The sequence below is a fragment of the Mytilus edulis genome, chromosome 7 (assembly GCF_963676685.1).
Source record: "Mytilus edulis chromosome 7, xbMytEdul2.2, whole genome shotgun sequence".
NCBI lineage: Eukaryota > Metazoa > Mollusca > Bivalvia > Mytilida > Mytilidae > Mytilus > Mytilus edulis.
The window spans coordinates 84,778,044-84,803,488 of NC_092350.1; the positions used below are offsets into that span (position 1 = coordinate 84,778,044).

General features: G+C 33.3%; 1 protein-coding gene and 1 long non-coding RNA gene across 4 annotated transcripts in view; both read right to left on the bottom strand.

Moving 5' to 3' along the window:
- The window catches only part of LOC139482692 (RUN domain-containing protein 1-like), a 726,769-nt gene that overhangs the window by 692,046 nt on the left and 9,278 nt on the right, over positions 1-25,445 (bottom strand). For all 3 annotated transcript variants that reach the window (XM_071266763.1, XM_071266762.1, XM_071266760.1), the window contains exons 4-6: positions 24,848-24,943; positions 24,300-24,407; positions 23,829-23,941 (exon numbers count right to left, since the gene is read on the bottom strand). In XM_071266763.1, coding sequence (XP_071122864.1) covers positions 23,829-23,941; positions 24,300-24,407; positions 24,848-24,943 — 317 coding nt within the window. The remainder of the gene's footprint in view (positions 1-23,828; positions 23,942-24,299; positions 24,408-24,847; positions 24,944-25,445) is intronic.
- LOC139482698 (uncharacterized) lies at positions 13,039-14,540 on the bottom strand. Its single transcript, XR_011654915.1, has 3 exons — positions 14,468-14,540; positions 13,658-13,775; positions 13,039-13,049 (listed from the first exon to the last, which is right to left on the bottom strand). It is a non-coding gene; the product is annotated as an uncharacterized lncRNA (long non-coding RNA).

The window sequence follows — 25,445 nt, forward strand, 5'->3', positions numbered from 1 at the left end:
TTTGTATGTATATAATATACTGGAAAAGATATTTTGAAAATTTTACTTAGCCATGGTATTTTGAACCCCCTGCGGTATATTGAACCCCCTACTATAGACCGTGAATTTCAAAAATTCAAGCTATTCTAACTCCTTAACATAGTTATAATACTCCAATAAGTAGTTTGTATGTATTTAATATTCTAGAAAAGATATTTTGAAAATTTTACTTAGCCATGGTATTTTGACCCCCCTGCGGTATATTGAACCCCCTACTATAGACCTTGAATTTCAAAAATTCAAGCTATTCTAAGTCCTTAACATAGTTATAATACTCCAATAAGTGGTTTGTATGTGTTAAACATGCTGGAAAAGATATTTTGAAAATTTTACTTAGCCATTGTATTTTGACCCCCCTGCGGTATATTGAACCCCCTACTATAGACCTTGAATTTCAAAAATTCAAGCTATTCTAAATCCTTAACATAGTTATATTACTCCAATAAGTAGTTTGTATGTATTTAATATACTGGAAAAGATAATTTGAAAATTTTACTTAGCCATGGTATTTTGACCCCCCTGCGGTATATTGAACCCCCTACTATAGACCTTGAATTTCAAAAATTCAAGCTATTCTAACTCCTTAACATAGTTATAATACTCCAATAAGTAGTTTGTATGTATATAATATACTGGAAAAGATATTTTGAAAATTTTACTTAGCCATGGTATTTTGAACCCCCTGCGGTATATTGAACCCCCTACTATAGACCGTGAATTTCAAAAATTCAAGCTATTCTAACTCCTTAACATAGTTATAATACTCCAATAAGTAGTTTGTATGTATTTAATATTCTAGAAAAGATATTTTGAAAATTTTACTTAGCCATGGTATTTTGACCCCCCTGCGGTATATTGAACCCCCTACTATAGACCTTGAATTTCAAAAATTCAAGCTATTCTAAGTCCTTAACATAGTTATAATACTCCAATAAGTGGTTTGTATGTGTTAAACATGCTGGAAAAGATATTTTGAAAATTTTGCTTTGCCATGGTATTTTGACTCCCCTGCGGTATATTGAACCCCCTACTTAAAACCACAAATTAAAAAAAAATGATAGCCAATAAATTGTAAATTAGATTATCTGCAATACTATTTTTCAAAAACAGGGGGGTTCAATATACCGCAGGGGGGTTCAAAATACCATATGTGAAAAATGACCCCGGGGTCAAAATACCATGCGGTATAATGACCCCGGGGTCATTTTACCGCATGGTATTTTGACCCCGGGTTCACTTTTTAGGGGGTTCAAAATACCATATGACACCGGCCAACCAACCAAGATGGCCGCCATGGCTAAAAATAGAAGATAGGGGTAAAATGCAGTTTTTGGCTTATCACTCAAAAACCAAAGCATTTAGAGCAAATCTGACATGTGGTAAAATTGTTTATCAGGTCAAGATCTATCTGCAACAACAAAAGAAAGAGAGTTTTTAACGACCTCAGCTGGCTATACAACCCTTGCACTGGTGGCAAAGTGGGGGGGGGGGGGGGGGGGGGGTTTACACAACAACAAAACTACTTCACAACTTTCTCATTACTTTGCATTTCTTGTTAGATAAATTTTACAAATATTCTCCCCTGAAACAACTGTCGAATTTAAACAAACTTGGTTTAAATCACCACTAGGATATCCAGGGACCACTGTGTATGATGACCCTGCCTGCCCACATGGCTGAAATAAAACATAGGTTTCAAATGCACTTTTTAGTATTATATCTCTGAAAACTAAACGACAGTACAACAGTTGCATTTATCATGCAACAATTGTAAAAAAAATATCAGGTGAGCGACACAGGGTCCTTGGACCCTCTAGTTTACTAGTCTAAACGTCTTGAAAGTCTATTATAATTTTTTTCTTTCACACGTCACAGGAAGGAGGGACGTCAAAGCAAATATTTAATATACCCTTCCTTACTGTCATAATTATTTGGACTACTAGTTGTATTTGTCTTGAAAACATATTCTGATTCCCAAATTGATGGAAAAAAAAAATCAAGCATAGGACATTTTTATTATCATTCATCATCCACAATTAAGTCCCGCTCCGATTTTCTGTCATTTTTTTTACAGCACAGAAAACCAACAATGATATTTTAAAACTAATACCAAAAATTTAAGTACAAGAAGAAGTAAATTTCCTAACTGAACAATCTATTTATGTTAGATAAATAACGGCATTCCGCTAATATCAACAATGATACAACTTTAATAAAGTTCCTATTACCTCCACGTAACACGTATTTTATCTAACAAAAAGTAAAACGACAAAAAATACTGAACTCCGCGGAAAATTCAAAAGGCAATAGCCAACAATATTTTTATACGCCTGTACAAATTTTGACAGGACGTATTATGGTACATGTATACAAATGTGCGGTGTCCGTCTGTACGTCGTAAAATGGTACAGCATATTTTCCTAAAGTCATTAAACTGAATATGGTTGTTTTTTTCATGATGGTCAAACGATCTGTATATCTTTTTGGTGAACTTTTTGAGTTACAAGACTTTGTAACATAAACAGGGGGTGCATTTTCACAGTTCGCGTTGTATCTCAAAAATGATTTTTGATTATTGCTTTAAAAACCTTACACACTTCTTAGTTATATGAATCTCAGATCTGTATACTTTTTGAGGATGATTCTTTTATTTTAGAGTTATTGAGTTTATGTAAAAAAGAGAAGGTTTTCACATGTCGAGTCGTATCTAAGAAAATATTAATAATTATATTGCATACAATTTCATATACTTGTTAGTTAAATTATTCTTAAAGATCTGTATACTGTTTCGTGATGATTCTTTAATTCATTTTTTAGTTCTTGAATTTTTATTGAGCTTCATTTTGATATCATAGTCATTATAAACTTCCTTTTGAGCAAGAATAACAAATGAGTCAGGGTATACTTAGCATGACTTCCTGTACAAGCCCCGGGTTATTTCAAAAACATGTATTATGTGTTTTTTTTCATAAGACGACGGGCGTATATATCATGTGCTCCTAGCGCAGTTGTTTATTTTGGGTTTAAAAAAAAAAAAATTACAAATGTATTAAGAGAAATGATGGAATGACAGCAAATACAATGCAATTTCCAATATAATTAATATTTCCAAATGACATAACTCTTTTAAAGAATAGTTGATATGCACTGGTTTTTGAACGTGTCTATACGATATCAGTTTTATAGAAATTTGGCAAGAATGGTACACTTGAAAAATCTAATTAACCATAAGGACCGAAAGGACAGACAGAGGAATGAACGTGCAATATTTTATGTACCCCGCAATGCGTCGCGCTTTGGTGAAAATAGATATATAGTTATTTACCAATGAAATTACGCATAGGTAATATGTCCAGTCCTCTCGCTATTAATTCAATGTTTTTTGCGAAATCCAAAAATTTCAAAATATGGTCTAGTTTCTCTCTCTGGACAAAAGCATCCTTTAGCATATTCCTTGATAAGATTTTTTTTTTCTTTCTGATAACATAAAAAAGAAGATATGGTATAATTTCCAATAAGACAACTCTCAACAAGAGACAAACATGCCACAGAAATTAACAACTATAGGTCACCGTACGGTCTTCAAAAAATGAGCAATGCCCATACCTCATAGTCAACTATAAAAACTGTGAACTTAAAAATATTTAGGAATCTCCCAATTTTATTCAATTGTAATCATTGACCAGAATAAAAGTTTAATTTTATGAATAAATGCGAAATTTTAAAAAGTGATTAAAACGTGAATAGAAGGATTTAAAGGAGTATTGTAATGAAATAGCAGCCAACCAAAAAAAAAAACAAAAAAAAAACAACATCTAGAGGTCAACATATGCTATAAATTAATACATAAATTAATGCACGAGTGTGTACAGTACATGTTACCTGTATGTCAAGTTTTAAATTGCAGAGTCTTTAATTTTAAAAGCCGTAAAAATTATCAACAGTCCGTAATCACTTTTCTTGGGATGTTTCTCACTTAGAAAGAGACATATTTATGATTCACATGATTTTATTTCCGAAAACGCTATTACCAATTTTTAGTTAGCTCTTTACAAGCAATATTTATGGAACAGTTTACCAAATGAAATAAAAATGAGTAATACACATGTATCTTTTAAAACAAAATGTTACAAATTTTTCATCAATTGTGCAAATTAATATGCTTTTTCATTATTATTTAAATACAATTAATTGTATATTGTGTATAATATAACTTTATAATACTCTATGTACTTATAAGTATGTTATTATTATTTTGAGGACTCTCAGGAAGATTAGTTGGATCATCCTCTTGAAATAAAGATTATTTATTTATTTATTTACAAGATTGATCGTTTATATAAATATACAGTGTTAATTTCCATTGTTTAACCCAAGCGTACATTTTAGATAAATAAATTGAATGAAAACTACGGTTCCTAATTTGTGCCTTGGAATTAAAAATTCGATATGCATCATTACTTTCTTTTGTTTACAACTCTGTCTTGTATTGTTCTGGTCGTACTATTTCAAATATTCAATTTCATGACTGTATCATGTGTATCCATAAGTTTACCATAGTACTATCATATGGTTGGGTTAAAAATTAATGGTAAACCCTTAGGCTAGTTTTTACTGTTTTAATGTTTTTAATCTTACCGTTTTAATTTCTTGACATAACTGCACGACTCGATTCTCAATTATATGTGTTAAGATAATCATTGCAAAGAATCCTGCTCAAACTTTAGTGAAAGACGGGGTTAATCTTGCTTTGTTGCGAGAGTTTATATTCTTTGTTGAAGGCAATTGTAGTGACCTGCAATACAAGTTCCATTCAATTGAGTTTAGTTATTATATGTCTTGTGTTTCTGTCTCTGCCCTAGGTTTTCTATATGAGTCTATTGGCACGAGAAACTTCATGTGAGCTTGCCCTTTGCCCTCAATGTAAAACTTGTATATTTTGTTTGAATTAAATGGAAAATTAACTGTATGATTGGCATTCGTACCACATCTTCTAAGATATATTAGATACATAAGATATATTGTTAGTTTAGTGTACCACAATGACCCTTTTATCAAAATCCTTTTTTTTTTTCACAAGAATCTCTTGACCAGACTATGACTTTTTGACTCTTGACCTTTGCATATTGGATGTGTCTCTTGGTATGATTACCTTGACGTCAAGTCAGGTGTCTCTGGTTTTTGTTAGTCTTGTATATTTTTAATTGTAAGTTGATTTTATAATTTGAAGTTTGAACTGGTACACATTTTGTTAAGGGCCATCTGAAGGGATTTTTTGCTTTGTTGAAGATATAAAAAAAGATGTGGTATGATTGCCAATGAAACAACTATCCACAAAAGACCAAAATGACACAGACATTGACAACTATAGGTCACCGTATGGCCTTCAACAATGAGCAAAGCCCATACCGCATAGTCAGCTATGAGGACTCATTAGTGGCCTTTGACTGATTTCTGCTCTTTTGACATGGTTACTGTCTCTTTTACACATGCCACATTTCCATTCTCAATTTTTAAGAATGTTTGGTTCAGATGAAACGAAATCCCTTAATTTCCGTGAATATCAAGTATGAAAATTTACTGATTCAGTAGCATCATGTGCTGCCAGTTGTGATAGATAATGCAAAATGTTTCAATCATTTTACCTTAGATTTCATTTCATAGACATGTAGGTATGGATAGCCTGCTTTTACATCATAAAATTTACACAGAAGGTATACGCATATCAATAAACTGAACTCAATGCTAAGAACTTATAAAGTACACTTAGACAGAGAGCTCAATCTAGTGAAACACTTTGTTAAGTTGGTCACATTCAACTTGAAATATCACTGTTTGTTACTAAACTGCACCGAGATCCTGAAAAAAAATGTGCAAGTTAAGTCTATTTAAAGGGAAATTCCGTGATTTTTTACTTATCATCTAATTATGTTCATCTTAACATAAAAAACACATTTGCAAAGTTTAAAATTTATATTCCTTCTAATAACGGAGAAAATCAAGTATTTGTAACTTTTTTGGTTGAATTCTCGAGTGGGTCGTGACGTATTAGCCTGATTTATTGAATTCTGGGAAAAAATAAAATCTGTTTAACTCTTATAGCTTATCGACAATATACGTAATTAAAAACGCACAGCTGACGAATGGTCGAAGTTATTAACCACAATATAAGAATGAACGAAAATGAATATGCATATACCGTTTTGTATTGATTGAATTAAACTCCTATAAAATTATCTCTAGTAAATGTTTTTGAATAAATTTAATTAATTATTGTTGAGATTTTTTTCATAAAATATTTATTGAACATTTTTACTGATATTGAACTGAAAATATTTCAGTTCTATTTGCCGTTATTGTTTTGATAATCATTTCAATGCAACTAATGTGTGAGCAGAGTGTGTATATTATTTTGTAAAGGTCACTGTATATTTCTCGGCTTGAGGTCAATTCGTTTACCTTGTAGCTATTTAGCCGCAGGTGTGAGTTCAAGCGTACACAGGTATAAATGTTGTTATTTGGAAAGGATAAACAGAAAGGATTAGAAAGAGTATGCTGTCACGATGTTAATACACTAAGATTTAATACACGATGAGAATAAAGATACAATAATTAAATTGTGTAAATTAATTGAAAATAAAATTCAGATTCGTAAATCCGAAAGTGTATAAAAATAAAAGGAAACAATTTTTGATTACTTTCTTAGCGGCAATTGGCGTAAAGATTCAAATATGAAGCAAAAAATAGTAGATTTAATCTTTTATAAAAACTAAATGCAATATTACCCAATTTGATATACCATTGTACATCTGTTTGATATCATTGACTTTACCGGAATTTCTTAACTTGTATTCAAATCTGGCTGTGTTTAAATGCTAATAAAACTATTGCAATTCTAAAGTTTTTAATTGACAAAAAAATACAACATACAACATGCATGATTTTTTTTTAGTTTCTTTTTAACATTTTATTCTTACATAATTAAATTCATTTGACAATCATTTACACGAACTTTTTGTGAAAAGAATATCAATTATCTAAGCTAAGGCATTATTTCTTTTGAGGATTTTTGAGGATTTTTTTTTAAATTCTATGATAATATTTGTGCAATGTTGAACATGATAGCCGTCATTAATCCAAATAAGTAATACAGTAGTTGTAATAAAAGTTATATTTTAGTCATGCATAACTGATATTGACGAATTTATAAAAGTTCGTCCATACATCGTTGTTCTTGAAACAATCATTATTAGTATACATGTAAGTTTCCTGACGTATAAGAGCCATTGAGGATGAGCTCCAGAGAAATCAGACTAGTGGCGTTTCGTTAGTTTGTTTGTTGGGAAAGGAGAGGAAATGCAACCGCTTGTACAGATAAACGACAGAATTACAATACAAGCATTTATAGTCAACACAATCAGAAAGAGTTCCCATCGTTAGACGGGGAATATGAAGGCTTCCAAGAATGAACAAGTGACATGTCTAACTCTGAACAGTTAGAAAACAGACTATCGACATCGACCGCTTGTTCTTAATATTTGAAACTGTATGCATATATATACGTATACGTTTATGATATATATAGTGATGAGTTCTTGCGTCTGACAAAAACTAAATTCCTTCATGGTTATATCTTGCCATACGTTTATATTGGTTTGTAAGGTGATTACTCACAATCGTTATTTGAAAATCCTGTTTGTGATATGTAGATTCATTTCAATACAGAAATTTCGTCTATATATTTCACAAGTGTATAACACGGAGAAGCTCTGAAGGTCCATTACTCCCATTTTGTTTGGGTGTGAACCATCGATGTTTACAGCAATATCACAGAATAAGATGATGATGGTAGAAAGAACTATGGGCGTCATGTGGCAAATATTACATGCATATCGGACAATGAGTTGTCAATCTGTATGAAAAGATTTCCAATACAACCATATTATTGAGAAGGAATGTTTACATGCTATACTATCGTACTAGTATTACAGGGTTCTTGTGGCGTTCACCTTAGACACACATCTTTTTAACGATGTTTAAAAAAAAGACAGAACCAATTAAATGTCATATTTCCCTATTTTTTAAATATAACTAAAAGTCTTTTATCTGACAAGAATACCCCTATTTAGCGAACAAGTAATTTATTCTTTTTTTCTGTTATTGAATACCAAGAAAGAAAATAAATCCCGAAATTAATTTGAAACTTTGATACTCAAAAGTTTCCCAGCAAAATATTCACATTCCCTGGGGATAATTAGTGTTCGTCCAGTGGCATATATAACAATTGTGATGACGAATTACTTCCTTTGTTCGAGAACAATCTTATTGAAATATAAATCTGTGATTTTACTAGGTCCACAGCTTCAATGAACCAAAGCAAAAGTTATACATCGACCTGTATTTAAATCAAATTGGTTCTCTTCTTCTTCTGGTATACAATAGTCTATCGACATTCGATGATTACATACTGTTGGCATACGTGGACTAGTCTATTTACAACACTTTTACCCCTATTTATTCAAAATATATGTTTTTTTCTTATGTTCAATGTATACATGTATATATTTTAAATTGCGCTATAGTTCCGTAACTTTCTATCCAGTCGTATAAACGAATCGTCGGCAATTTTTTTAAATCAATATTTCTGGTCTGTTCCAATCTGTCCTTCACTATTAACAATGACTATATATTACATTTTCCCGAATTCACCCTTGGAAAAAATATTTAAATAGATTTTAATTTCATCAAATCTTATTTTTTGGGTATTATTTATATGTTTATGAATTATATTCTTTACACCAGAAATGTTATTTATAAACAAGCGTATGAGTTTAGTAATGACAAGTAAGACAGAGTTGTATATTATTCATCTGATAGTTCAAAACGGAAAGTTATAAGTTATAAGTTATCAGCCGTGTACACTGATCAATACCTGCAGAAGTGAAACGATGCATGAACTTGCAAGCCCGACAGGAAATCGCTTGAATACCTGGACGTGTCACCTCACACCCCTCACAATACCTTTGGAAGTAATACCTTTAGCCATGCTGGTGATCAGATGAGGGAAGATCAAAATATATTTGTTTATTACTTTAAAGAATTATGAACAAATTAGATTTTTGAAAACAATTTTCACGGAACACTTATTTATGATTTCAACTTTGACTTTTCACCTAATTCCAATATCAACAGTTTAAAAACAACAGACCATGGTAATTTAAAAAAAGTAAGAATATTTTTCGTATCAAGTTAGTTAGTCGGATAAAACAACCGTACGATTGACAAGATATCGACACGCAATTACGACTACATCGGTTACTGTAGTTTTGTTTCTTTGTGGTTTATAGACATATCGTTTTTATTAATCGGAAAAGAAGACAAAATGGCGGATCGCAGAGAATTGATACTCTAAATTTAAAATCGATGGTGATCGCTTATCTAGCGGAATAAAACTTTAATATCTATGAATTTGAGCATTTTTATACAGAATGAACATAATATCAATTTTTGATTTTTTTGCGAAGTTTCCCTTTAAAGAAGAATCTGATAGAAGTAATAAGCTGATTACTGAAATAAATGTAGAATATGTCTATTAACCACAGATGCCCCTGCTTGTGAAAAAAAAATGAGTAAACTTCCACATATAGATGCAGGATTCGCGTAATTTTGACCGTTTTGTGATCATAAGCATTGTGAATAAGTTTCAAAACATTTGTTTGAAGCAAATTAAAGTTAAAGAACGGAAACAATAGATTTAGCAGTTTTCCTAACTCAAGGCTCCGGGTTGACATTTGTATCATTGGTACTCGTACCACAACTTTTTACATCTAAAAACTCATGAACAGTGACGCCATCGGGACCCAATATCGAACTTAATAGATCTGTGTTATGGGGTAATGTGAATCGCGTATAAGGTTCCTAACATTTGATTGAGTCAGACTTATTTAAGAGAAAGGAAACAAAAGAGTCAGCACTTATGTTTTTAAAGGGACACGATAACTCTAAAAAAGTGACACTTAAAAATTTAAAATTTGATTTTGTGTTGAGGTGCGTGGGGATCCCGCTTATATGTTCAACCCCGCCTTATTCGGTATGTATGTGCCTGGTAAGTCAGGAGCCTGTAATTCAATGAATGTCGTTTTTTGTTTGTTACATACTTGTTTTTCGTTCATTTTTTGTACATAAATTTGTTCGTTTATTTTCTCGTTTGAATATTGTTTTACAATGTCATTTCAGTGCCTTTTTATATGCGGTATTGACTTTGTATATGACCTATAGTTGTTAGTGTTTGTGTCATCTGGTCTTTTGTGGAGAGTTCTCATTGGCACTCATGCCACATAAGGGGGAGGGTTGGGATCCCGCTAACATGTTTAACCCCGCCTTATTTTATATGCACGTGCCTATTTTGTTTTTCGTTTATTTTTGTTCATAAATTAGACCGTTTGTTTTCTCGTTTGAATTGTTTTACATTGTCATGTCGGGGCCTTTAATAGCTGACTTTGCGGTATGAACCTTGCTCATTGTTGAAGACCGTGTGGTGACCTAGGCTACGTACAGTACATTGTATAATTGTTAATTTCTGTGTCATTTAGTCTCTAGTGGAGAGTTCTCATTGGCACTCATGCACCAGCTTCTTTTATATAGTGTGTATAAGTTTTGTAGTATTTGGTTGAGGCAAACTAAAGTTAGGAGAGCGGAACCCGTTTTTATGGGACGTTCGAGACAGACGGACTAGTAGTAACGCTTTATGCCCCTAAATCATGGCGCCAACACAGAAGTTCTGACTATTGTGCTGGTGATACACATCCCACTAGCACTGTCATTAACACATGTACACATAATTTTATTATAAAAATAATTAATCTTAATTTTGATTTCTTTATTTTTGGCCAAATGATTATATGCATGCCCTTCACAATGACTGAATGAGTATCAAATTTGACAAATTTATTGTACATAATTATACATTTTATTATATTTTATAACTTTTTTTCCAACTAATTAAAGCTTACCAACTTATTGATCATCACTTTCCTTTATATGTCTTTTAACATTCTGTTTTGAACAAAAAGATTTGTATGATAAACTTCACATGTATTTCTTTCAAATCTGACATTATTAAAAAGCCATTAAATAAAATTAAGTCGAACTTGATAATTAATGTGCAATCAAATATATATGCAAGTCGTCAACTGGTCAAGTGGCAAGATGCACATATCGTTAGCCATATAAACAACATGTCCTAATTGGGTGGTTTTAAAACCTCTAGCAAAGGCGGATCCAGTTTTTTTGTTGTTGTTGTTGATTATATAGGGAATCAATATTTAATGTTATAAAATAATTTTAGCGTCTTTGACCTACTTTACCTTTTTATACGGAGACTTGCGGTTATCTTCTGTTATGTTCAACAGGAACATTAGAATGATCTAGAATAGAACCCAGATGGAACCAATTGTTGTAATTTGGCCAGTTTCCAATGTAAAATTATAAAAATAAAAAGTATTTACCTTATAGCTTCATATTTCCACGATGCTAAATGTATTTATGAATGAACAAGTGAAACTGCGAGCTACTGCTCACTGATGATACCCCCGCCGCAAGTGGATAATATTAATAGTGTAAAAATATGCAAGTGTTCGTTAAACAGGAAGTTGTCGAGTGATGAATCTGAAAACGCATCACACGGTATAGCTGACTTATATAAATCCTGAAACCAAATTTCAGAAATCCTTGTATTGTAGTTCCTGAGAAAAATGTGACGAAAATTTTCAACTTGGCTATCATGTGTAAAATCATACAAGTGTTCGGTAAACAGGAAGTTGTCGAGTGATGAATCTGAAAACGCATCACACGGTATAGCTGACATATATAAATCCTGAAACCAAATTTCAGAAATCCTTGTATTGTAGTTCCTGAGAAAAATGTGACGAAAATTTTCAACTTGGCTATCATGTGTAAAATCATACAAGTGTTCGGTAAACAGGAAATTGTCGAGTGATGAATCTGAAAACGCATCACACGGTATAGCTGACATATATAAATCCTGAAACCAAATTTCAGAAATCCTTGTATTGTAGTTCCTGAGAAAAATGTGACGAAAATTTTCAACTTGGCTATCATGTGTAAAATCATACAAGTGTTCGGTAAACAGGAAGTTGTCGAGTGATGAATCTGAAAACGCATCACACGGTATAGCTGACATATATAAATCCTGAAACCAAATTTCAGAAATCCTTGTATTGTAGTTCCTGAGAAAAATGTGACGAAAATTTTCAACTTGGCTATCATGTGTAAAATCATACAAGTGTTCGGTTAACAGGAAGTTGTCGAGTGATGAATCTGAAAACGCATCACACGGTATGGCTGACATATATAAATGTTGATACCAAATTACAGAAAGGGTGGATGTGTAGTTCCTGAGAAAAATGTGACGAAAGTTTCATGGGACGGACTGACGGACTGATGGACGGACAGACACAGGTAAAACAGTATACCCCCCCCCCCCCCCTTTTTTAAAGCGGGGGTATAAATATTCTGTTTAAGGTTATAAAATAAGTTTAGCGTCTTTGACCTACTTTATCTTTTTATTCTGATACTTGCGGATATCTTCTCAAAGTTGAACGGGAAAATAAGAATGTTCTAGAAAAGAACCTAGATGGAACCAAGAAGTCGGGTTGCTAGAACCAACAACCCGGATGTTGAACCAGTTGCCATGGTTTCGAACCAAAGAACCAAGGTTCAGAACCAAAAAAAAAAACAAGGTTTAGAACCAGAGTGCACGGGTTGAACCCAATTGCAGAGGAAAACGTTACCATTACTGCCTATGGAGAATTAATTGTAAATGTTTACCCAGTAACTATTTAGACCACTTAGCTACCAAGGCCCCTACCCTTTACCAAAAACAACCTGTGACATACCTCCATAAGTCCATGTTCTATCAAATCTCTAATGGCCATTGAAAGATCTCTTCTCACAGTCTGGGTAAGCAAAGCACTGCTTTGTTCTTGACTCTGTACAATAAAAAACAACAAATGAAAGTTTTTAATGACCTTGTCTGACTATACAGTCCTTGCATGGTTGGTAAAATAAACAAGATAAATAAGCTAACTGATATAAGGGTTATTCCAGAAATAAATGTAAGGTGTGGGGGGGGGGGCTTATGTTTACTGGTTAACATTTCACAATTTGCTTCAAAGATCAGTTTGTTAAAATTTTATATTCATTTAAATGTTTTGTGCAGTGGATGTGAAGTATTTACAAACATTTTTTTTTGCAAATGTATACTTCACATTAAGCTATACATAAAATGGGATAAAATATTATTTTACTAATTCAACACGTTTACAAAATCTTCAGACTGATAATTTCCTATTCTCAGCACTGTATACGCGCAGTCGAGTGATATGACAAATTATTGATAGAAACTATGGGTGAACATGCCCATTGGCAATGAAATTAACTTCGCCATAGGTAACAATAGCCAAATAACAGATTATCATTGGTCATTGCAACTCAAATGCTCTTATCACTCTTGCTGTGCCCAGTCTAGCGAGAAAATCAATCTAGTTGAGATGACCAATGATAATTTATAATTAGAGGTCAGTTTATTCATTCTTACCTCCTCTGAATCGCTGCCATATTCACTGAACCTGTCGTCTTTCTCCTGATTTTTTTCCTCCTCTACGGCTGCCTCTAATACTTTGTTTATAGCAACCTCTAACCTAGCTCGTAAGTCTCTACAAATAGAAACATCAAGTTAAAATCAAGTCCATATTTTTCTATTCCGTATATTTTTTTCATAATGCTTAATTAAGAAGTATTGACTTGGTTACAAGTTTACTCATACATATTCTTTTAACATTTGTTTTCCTTATCAATAACTCAAGTTGGCTCTTACACGAGGAGTTTTAAATCATAATCTACAAATTGTTTTTTTTTTTATCTATTACGAGCCTTATCAGTAAATAAACATTTACATAAACATTTATATATATCTACATATTATAGATCCTTTGAGAGATTTCGAGTGGATTTAGAGAGGATTTTAGTGGATTTCGAGTGGATTTTTGTGTTTACTTTCTTTAATACTTACCCCCAATGATTGACTTTTGTTGTTTTCTTCAGTGAGTTTCTCTGGAAGTCCCTCCCACCACATCCAAACTGACTAAATACCTACCCCCAATGATTGTCTTTTGTTGTTTTCTTCAGTAAGTTTCTCTGGAAGTCCCTCCCACCACATCCAAACTGACTAAATACTTACCCCCAATGATTGTCTTTTGTTGTTTTCTTCAGTAAGTTTCTCTGGAAGTCCCTCCCACCACATCCAAACTGACTAAATACCTACCCCCAATGATTGCCTTTTGTGGTTTTCTTCAGTAAGTTTCTCTGGAAGTCCCTCCCACCACATACAAACTGACTTAATACCTACCCCCAATGATTGCCTTTTGTTGTTTTCTTCAGTAAGTTTCTCTGGAAGTCCCTCCCACCACATCCAAACTGACTAAATACCTACCCCCAATGATTGTCTTTTGTTGTTTTCTTCAGTAAGTTTCTCTAGAAGTCTCTCCCACCACATCCAAACTGATTAAATACCTACCCCCAATGATTGCCTTTTGTTGTTTTCTTCAGTAAGTTTCTCTGGAAGTCCCTCCCACCACATCCAAACTGACTAAATACCTACCCCCAATGATTGACTTTTGCTGTTTTCTTCAGTAAGTTTCTCTGGAAGTCCCTCCCACCACATCCAAACTGACTTAATACCTACCCCCAATGATTGCCTTTTGTTGTTTTCTTCAGTAAGTTTCTCTGGAAGTCCCTCCCACCACATCCAAACTGACTAAATACCTACCCCCAATGATTGCCTTTTGTTGTTTTCTTCAGTAAGTTTCTCTGGAAGTCCCTCCCACCACATCCAAACTGACTAAATACCTACCCCCAATGATTGACTTTTGCTGTTTTCTTCAGTAAGTTTCTCTGGAAGTCCCTCCCACCACATACAAACTGACTTAATACCTACCCCCAATGATTGCCTTTTGTTGTTTTCTTCAGTAAGTTTCTCTGGAAGTCCCTCCCACCACATCCAAACTGACTAATGAGGAACATCTGTAGAAACTCGATACTCTTCTTTATAAATGCTCTTGTTTCTTTCACATTCTGTAGAAATCAGATACATTTAAAGAGTTGCATATGTATAAATATAGATTCTACCACTATATCAAGCCTTATACACTGTTTCTCTACTGGAGACTGCTAAATTTTCAAAATTAAAACCAAGGCTTGCCAAGTGTTTTTAAAAATATTTAAAGTTTAACACTCGAGTGAAGAAATATCGTAATGTACAAGATTTGGTCGCAACAGGAAATGCAGAGGAAAGCAAGAAAACGTTGAAGTCAAATCAAACAGACCACATGTTTATTAACAAACATAATCAACAGGTCATGAAGAGAATAAATCTGCTAAGAATCAGAGAAATGAATATTATGAAATAATTAACATTGAGTATCAACTGTACAAAGAAAGAATTATTTAAAATCGTGTCCTGGGCAACTGAGGAAATTGTAAGCAGGAAATATTTGGAAAAAACAAGTATCTATTTAAAAAAAAAAAAAATTGTGTCAAGATACATGAAATTATATTATACAAAACGAAAAATTTAAATAGTGTTAAATACCAAAAATTATGAAAAGTTGTGTCTAATCCAGCTATGGCCCTCTACGAATCTATACAGTCTCCTGATTTATTGTATATTTACCTTTTTATTGTGCTTGTTTGTATTTCTGTCTCGTACTTTACAATCTTTTGAAGAGGAATCTGAACAATCACCAGAAGGAAACTAAAAGAAAATACAAGGTTTATACAATTTATAAATGGTTTATAACAACCTTCCCTTCTCCTATTTTCAAATTCCTTAAAAAATCATGACACTTCTGGCCTTTTTTTTTAAGCTATAAATTATTTTTTGCTAATTTTTTTTTATTTTTCCTTAAAAAAATTACATTACAGTTACACATCTGTAATTTAATAGAAGTGCCAGTGCAATAACTTTAAAACAATCTTTTTATATCATAAATATCTTGAAGAAATGAAGGTTTGAGAGCAAATGCAATGTAATTTCCACTATAATTAATGTTTCCAAAGGACATAACTCTATTAAAATTAATTAATCGGAACTTATTTTTAAACTTTCTGAGACATTGCTGATGTAAACCTATGATATATATTTCATAAAAATCAGACAAGCATTGTACACATGAGAGAGCTAGCAATGCACATTTTCATATAATGTTTATTTTCCAAAGGGCATAACTCCGTTAAAATTAATAACTCACTGATACAAAAAATATTGACACATTTAAATCTGACAAACCTTATGAACTGTACATGTGCATCTCTCCTTTCCTAACGGCCCAGGACTTGTTGCCTCCCCTGAAAAAGACATTTTATGTTCTTCAAAAATGAAATACACTAATGACAAATAAATAATACTGTTTTAGAAATGATCATATATACGGAATGCACTTAAAATAAGTAAGAAGCTTTGTGTGACGAGTGGTCTAAAAAGTTCATCTATTATATCATTAGTTAGTCAACACTCATGGTTGTGAGTGTCCAACCCTGATCATGAGCAATACATTACTCATACCAACTTTACAGCTCATGAGCAATACATTACTTATACCAACTTAACATCCCATGAGCAATACATTACTTACACCAACTTAACATCTCATGAGCAATACATCACTCATACCAACTTAACATCTCATGAGCAATACATTACTCATACCAACTTAACATCTCATGAGCAATACATTACTCATACCAACTTAACATCACATGAGCAATACATTACTCATACCAACTTAACAGCTCATGAGCAATACATTACTCATACCAACTTTACAGCTCATGAGCAATACATTACTCATACCAACTTAACATCTCATGAGCAATACATTAATCATACCAACTTTACAGCTCATGAGTACATTACCAAGTAGTATAAGATGCAAGGGTATTGATTTTTTTTTCTCACAATTTTGGTGATTCTAAGATCAAAGATGAGTTGGGTCCTTTTTACAAACTGTCATATTTGTAAACAAAGGTTATGGGGTTTCCATCGATAACACAAAATTAGAACACACACAAAGTAAAACAACTTTTGTTGCTGTTCTTCATCTCAAAGTCACAATGAGGTCTTCAACAGGGTGCAAAACAAAACCTCTCACCTCAAAGTCACAATGAGGCCTTCAACAGGGTGCAAAACAAAACCTCTCACCTCACTGCAATTTTCAGACAGCTCCTAGCACATGCATATGTATTAAATCAAACTAATAAATTTTATTAAAATAATTGTAACTCATCAAAGTTGAATAGAAGTACCTATCTACCCCCATGCAATCAATTCAGAAACAGCTTATGGTTGAACAATATCATATATTTGATGGTTCTTGTTAGATCTATCTATTGTTATCAGTGGCGGATCCAGCCATTTTAAAAAGGGGGGGTTCCCAACCCAGAGTAAAGGGGGGGGGGGGGGGGGGGGTTGTGTTCCAACTATATGCTCCCATTCAAATGCATTGATCGGCCAAAAAAAAGGGGGGTTCCAACCCTTGAAACCCCCCCCCCCCCCCCCTGGATCTGCCACTGGTTATATATATTTTTTTTATTATTAGTATTGCTAAACTTGAAGGTGACAAAGGGAGCACTTAGTATATATATATATGTATATGATAAAAGCAGGTTTGGGATGAAGCGTATAAATGTTATAAAAGAATATAAAATTAAATCAAAACAGAGATAATTTCATTTTAGGATGGCTGAAATTATAATTGTCATTAATTTGATCCACTTGAAGGTACACAACAGCTCTCATGGATTTAGCAATTACCACCTGTCCACTATAACAATGTATAAACAGACAGATTTTGACATGATCACCTGTCCACCATGGACAGACACACTGCTCTCCTCACTTTAAATTCATTTTAGAATTAGTACAGAAATATTGTAAGTTTTGCATGTGCTGCATCACTATGAAAGAACATTAATGGCATGTGAACTCTAAAAGGTTGCCACAAGCAACCATATAGATCAAATCTTACTATGGACAGTTGGCAATGACAAAATTCAAAGCTATTCCAGACGTATTCTCATGTGGAGTCTTTAATCTATTTTTGATCTAATTTGGCTCATATGTCTGCTAGTCACAGTTTTTCTCTGTTTACTATAGTTTCTGTTAAAAAATTTCTAATGGGGATGACTTGTCATTAAAGGGCAATAACCCTAGGATGCTCAGAGCTTTTTAAGTAGGCTCTTCTGAGTAGTACTTTCCTTTGTATAGAAATGCTAAAGATCTGACTGACATATTAATAGATCATGATAACTATTGTCATATGAACTGCCGAAGAGAGCCTACTTAAAAAGCTCCAAGCATGCTTCAATTATGCTCAGAGCTTACTTGTAATAATAAATCTACGATCCCTATCAAAACGAGTAACCTTTCTGAAAATCATGCGAAATAATTCTCCTTAAAAATTCAGATCCAGTAATTCTAATTTTAAGCAAATTAATATTAAATACATGGCTGCTTACATTGTTTGATGGGTCATTAATTGTTAGTGTGATAAAAGAAGGGAAAATATGATAAAATAATTCAGAAAAATAGCAAAGTATGTTATTTCTAAGTCGGGAAGGAAAATCCCTCAACTAAGGAATTAAAAGCATTACCAGGTCAAAATTTCATTAAAAACACCAAAGATTTTGGTGAGTAATCAAATTAAATATACGATAAAAAATAAAATCTTTGGGTTGCAATGAAAGAGTTTTTGTAACCCATTAATAGGGAACTTAAGTACCAAAAACAAGGTTATTTTATACAATTTAGAAAATTATCAGATTAAAAATTTAGCAGTCAGAAAACTTCAATTCCGTCTGTTGTTCCCCATTGCTCATGTTGCTTTAATAGAAAATAATTTTTTGCTATTGAGAAATTTGGCAATATCTAAAATCTTGTCAACATTGAAAGTACCGAACAAAAAATTAACCAGTGCCACAAGCAAAAGAAGTTTTGACCCAGTCCATCACCTTGTGAAAACTGTATAAATCTTTCTAAATCAGTTATCTGTGTTGATAACTGCTGAATCAGCTTTTCTTTAACCTTGCCTGGGTTAACTATCTGTAAAAGAAAGAAAATTCATAAAATTACTACATGTAGATAAATTTTACCGGTTTTCATGTACTGTGAATACAGAAATTATTGTGCATTTATTTTTGCCATTTTGTCATTTTTGACTAAAGTGAGATTTCAATTTTTGCGATATAGAGAAAATTCCTGTTTAATTCATATAAACAAAATCAAAATGCAAGTTTAAATTATTGCAATTATAACCCTGTCGAATCTATCTCCATTATAAAAACATCCCAATAATTTCTGAATTTACAGTATTTAAATTTCATAAGGGCAAGGATCATCAAAGATTTAACAAAAACCCTTAAAAATATTAACTGCCAATTTGCAAATGATTTGACTTTGAACAATCCACCTTTAAAGGGATTTTTGGTATACTCAAATGACACATTGTTATCTGAAATGGCATGAAATCTTTTTAGGGTTAGATTCCATGCTTAAACCAGAAAAAGATTTTGTTTTTGTTGTTGTTGCCCTTATCATGCTTATGTACCAAAAATCATCTCAAAATCTTGAATGTTAAAAAAAGTTCTAACAAGTTGATTTTCAAGTCCAAGAACTGTAATCTTGCCAAAAAAAAACAAAATAATGAAAATATGTCAGGACAACTGTTTCTTATCAGAATATCTGAACAAAAGAATGATACACATATATAAGTAACAATATATGCCCGGACCACTTAGTACGGCATATAAAAAATGAAGGCACAAGATAATTACCTCTCCAACAGCATGATCAACAATCTGTTTTAACTGATCCGTGCTGTAAAATACATTCATTAATATTAACATTAATATTGCAATGTGCCAGCTGAAGGACACCTACGGGTGCGGGAATTCTCGCTACATTGAAGACCCATTGGTTGCCTTCGGCTGTTTTTTGCTCTATGGTCGGGTGGTTGTCGCTTTGACATATTCACCATTTCCTTTCTCAATTTTATTAATAACATTAAATAGTCATAACTAATAAATTGTTGATAATTATTTACTGTAAATTCAGACATCATTGACAGAATTTATTTTTGCAATTTTGACATTATTGAGTTTTCTTCATGAATTTTTATTTGAATAGGAATACAAATTCTTATTATTGCAATATTCAGTTTGTATAATTTATATAAATAAAACTTTCTGATAATTTCTGAATTTACAGTATTATATTTTTCCTCAGTATAATTTCATTTTTTAAACTTTTCTACAAAATGCCAAAGAATAAAATTATTGCATTTTTATTTTGAGTTTTCAACTGACAAAGAATTTTTAATAGTATTGAAGGTAAATAATTTTATTCAATTTGTAATGGACTTTTTTTTAGTTTGTGATTGATATTATTTAATTTCATTTTTACTTGTTGTGATGTGCTGTTGTTTGGAATTTTTAAGTTGGTTTTGTGTGGAATTTTACACAAGCAGGTTAGTTGTGGTATGCTATTGTTTGGATATGTTGTCTGTTTAAGTCATTCTTTTTCTGATGCCAAAAGTTTATTAATACACATGACCAAGATAACGAAGGGTAAGACTGTGAAATCTTTAAAAAAATAAATAACCTTTAGAAATGTTTTTTATTGTTGTGAAAATGATACATCGTTTTCTGTTGGTATTAAACACCCCTTTCATCAGACTTGGCTATACAACTTTTTTTATTTGTTGAAAAAAGTGGATAACCCTGATACTGATAGAATCATGGACCTTGTCAAATAGGATTGGAGTCAAACACAAACTTGTGAAACACAAGCTAGTCCAGCACAGGCTAGACAAGCACAGGCTAGACAAGCACAGGCTAGACAAGCACAGGCTAGACAAGCACAGGCTAGACAAGCACAGGCTAGACAAGCACAGGCTAGACAAGCACAAGCTAGACAAGCACAAGCTAGACAAGCACAGGCTAGACAAGCACAAGCTAGACAAGCACAGGCTAGACAAGCACAGGCTAGACAAGCACAGGCTAGACAAGCACAGGCTAGACAAGCACAAGCTAGACAAGCACAGGCTAGACAAGCACAAGCTAGACAAGCACAGAATAATCAAACACAATCTAGTTGAGCACAGAATAGTCAAAGATAGGCTAGACAAGCACAGGCTAATCAAACACAATCTAGTTGAGCACAGAATAGTCAAAGATAGGCTAGACAAGCACAGGCTAATCAAACACAATCTAGTTGAGCACAGAATAGTCAAAGATAGGCTAGACAAGCACAGGCTAATCAAACACAATCTAGTTGAGCACAGAATAGTCAATGATAGGCTAGACAATCACAGGCTAATCCAACACAATTTAGTTGAGCACAGAATAGTCAAAGATAGGCTAGACAAGCACAGGCTAATCAAACACAATCTAGTTGAGCACAGAATAGTCAAAGATAGGCTAGACAAGCACAAGCTAATCAAACACAATTTAGTTGAGCACAGAATAGTCAAAGATAGGCTAGACAATCACAGGCTAATCAAACACAATCTAGTTGAGCACAGAATAGTCAAAGATATGCTAGACAAGCACAGGCTAATCAAACACAATCTAGTTGAGCACAGAATAGTCAAAGATAGGCTAGACAAGCACAAGCTAATCAAACACAATCTAGTTGAGCACAGAATAGTCAAAGATAGGCTAGACAATCACAGGCTAATCAAACACAATCTAGTTGAGCACAGAATAGTCAAAGATAGGCTAGACAAGCACAAGCTAATCAAACACAATCTAGTTGAGCACAGAATAGTCAAAGATATGCTAGACAAGCACAGGCTAATCAAACACAATCTAGTTGAGCACAGAATAGTCAAAGATAGGCTAGACAAGCACAAGCTAATCAAACACAATCTAGTTGAGCACAGAATAGTCAAAGATAGGCTAGACAATCACAGGCTAATCAAACACAATCTAGTTGAGCACAGAATAGTCAAAGATAGGCTAGACAAGCACAAGCTAATCAAACACAATCTAGTTGAGCACAGAATAGTCAAAGATAGGCTAGACAAGCACAGGCTAATCAAACACAATCTAGTTGAGCACAGAATAGTCAATGATAGGCTAGACAATCACAGGCTAATCCAACACAATTTAGTTGAGCACAGAATAGTCAAAGATAGGCTAGACAAGCACAAGCTAATCAAACACAATCTAGTTGAGCACAGAATAGTCAAAGATAGGCTAGACAAGCACAAGCTAATCAAACACAATTTAGTTGAGCACAGAATAGTCAAAGATAGGCTAGACAATCACAGGCTAATCAAACACAATCTAGTTGAGCACAGAATAGTCAAAGATAGGCTAGACAAGCACAAGCTAATCAAACACAATTTAGTTGAGCACAGAATAGTCAAAGATAGGCTAGACAATCACAGGCTAATCAAACACAATCTAGTTGAGCACAGAATAGTCAAAGATAGGCTAGACAAGCACAAGCTAATCAAACACAATTTAGTTGAGCACAGAATAGTCAAAGATAGGCTAGACAATCACAGGCTAATCAAACACAATCTAGTTGAGCACAGAATAGTCAAAGATAGGCTAGACAATCACAGGCTAATCAAACACAATTTAGTTGAGCACAGAATAGTCAAAGATAGGCTAGACAATCACAGGCTAATCCAACACAATTTAGTTGAGCACAGAATAGTCAAAGATAGGCTAGACAAGCACAAGCTAATCAAACACAATCTAGTTGAGCACAGAATAGTCAAAGATAGGCTAGACAAGCACAAGCTAATCAAACACAATTTAGTTGAGCACAGAATAGTCAAAGATAGGCTAGACAATCACAGGCTAATCAAACACAATCTAGTTGAGCACAGAATAGTCAAAGATAGGCTAGACAAGCACAAGCTAATCAAACACAATTTAGTTGAGCACAGAATAGTCAAAGATAGGCTAGACAATCACAGGCTAATCAAACACAATCTAGTTGAGCACAGAATAGTCAAAGATAGGCTAGACAAGCACAAGCTAATCAAACACAATTTAGTTGAGCACAGAATAGTCAAAGATAGGCTAGACAATCACAGGCTAATCAAACACAATCTAGTTGAGCACAGAATAGTCAAAGATAGGCTAGACAATCACAGGCTAATCAAACACAATTTAGTTGAGCACAGAATAGTCAAAGATAGGCTAGACAATCACAGGCTAATCCAACACAATTTAGTTGAGCACAGAATAGTCAAAGATAGGCTAGACAAGCACAAGCTAATCAAACACAATCTAGTTGAGCACAGAATAGTCAAAGATAGGCTAGACAAGCACAGGCTAATCAAACACAATCTAGTTGAGCACAGAATAGTCAAAGATAGGCTAGACAATCACAGGCTAATCCAACACAATTTAGTTGAGCACAGAATAGTCAAAGATAGGCTAGACAAGCACAGGCTAATCAAACACAATCTAGTTGAGCACAGAATAGTCAAAGATAGGCTAGACAAGCACAGGCTAGTCAACAACAGGTAAGTTAAGCACAAGCTAAACAAACTGGTTAAACACAGGTTGGTCAAGTTCAAGCAAATGCATGTAGTGATTAATATAGTTTGATAACTGACACCTAGACCACACAGACCCAAGGCAGGCGATACTGATTTACATTGTACATCAGTTTATAACATCCCCCTATTTACCTGAGACTGTCAAAGCCCTCCAGATTAAGATCCAGTTTATGTTTCAGTTCATCTATGACAACTTTTTGTTTCTCCATCACTTTGGATGTAGGTACCACATCAGCATCGCCAGTCTATAGAAAATATGTATAAGAAATTTACTGTAGACCATTATATGTACAAAAATATATATATATATATTAACATGAAAATAATTTTATTAAACATAATCATTACCAGAAAACATCCAGATTTTTAACAGCATCATTTGTCAGATTGATGGATGCCACATTTGGAGCAGGATCTGAACACCAGAATTCACCCCTGGTTTTTGGTGGAGTTCATGTTTCTCCCTTTTTATTTTTTTTATGTCATGTTTTGTTAACTGTTGACGGGTATTTTATTAGTTTTTGCTGAAAGACTCGTGTTAAGCTTTAACACTGTGTTACCTACTTTTTTGGGGAGGGGGTGTAGCAAAAAAGTTTTACAAACCTCATAAGCATAAGTTTCTAATTCTTCCAGTTGTTTCTTCAGCTGTTCTATTAACTCCCTCTGTTTCTCTCTTTGCTCTATTAGTTTCTGTTCATGTTCCTGATCACTCTGTAATTCAAGGTAGAAAAAGGTTGAAGGCTGTTCACAATATAATGTTTGGGAGTGTAGGATGGGAGACACTCAAATAAATAAATTGCTGATGGGTGCTTCTTTTATTTTTTTTTATTTTTTTATATAATTTCAAGATATGAGAAAAACATGCTGTATTTTCTCATTGTCTTGTAGACCCATTGGTGCCCTTGGGCTTGGTTGGGTTGTTGTCTCTTTGACACATTCCCAATTTCCATTATCAAATCTATTCTATATAATGAGTGGTTGGTGTCTATAATAAGTGCTCCCATCCCCAATAATAATTATGTACCTGTACGATTAGTTTGTTTTTCGAAGTTCTGTCCCAAATGGGCCAGTCAGAGAAGGGAGGTCAATTTTTTTCAAATTTTGACTTTGGTTATAAATCGTGTTAAAAAAAGCATTTAATGTGGACTTACCATTTCCTCTTGAACCTCCTCTAACTTTTTGTCTAAACATAATCTTGCATCAGGAATACCTCTAAAGGCAAACTCTTCTAATTCTTGTAATAATGTCTGCAGGAGTAAAATAGCATTCAATTCAATAAATTGTCAATATGTGCATGACTGATGTGGTTAGGGCCGTGTAGATTTATAGATTACTTGTAAACATTTTCTTTACACAGTATTGGTTTCACTTTTTTATTTTAACTTCCCAAAATTTTCTGCAGTAAAAGATTAAAAAATATTCACCCGTTTGCTCATCATATGTTGGAAATGACGATGCCTACATTTTAGTCACATGGTGATGGAAGTCAAATGACAGATACAGCTAAATACCTGAACTGGCGTATTGGTTTTGCTTTTCGTTGTTACTTTTACAGTTACCTGTTGTTGTTCACAGGGTTCTCACTTAGGGGGCCCCTCATGAAGGTTTCCAAGTTATCACATAATCACAAATGTTTTGCCAATACTATCACCAATCACATAATCATTTATTAAAATTAATAAAATTGAGAATGGATTATCTTTTTTATACAACATAAACAAATCATCAAAAGTACAGTCCTAGATTACC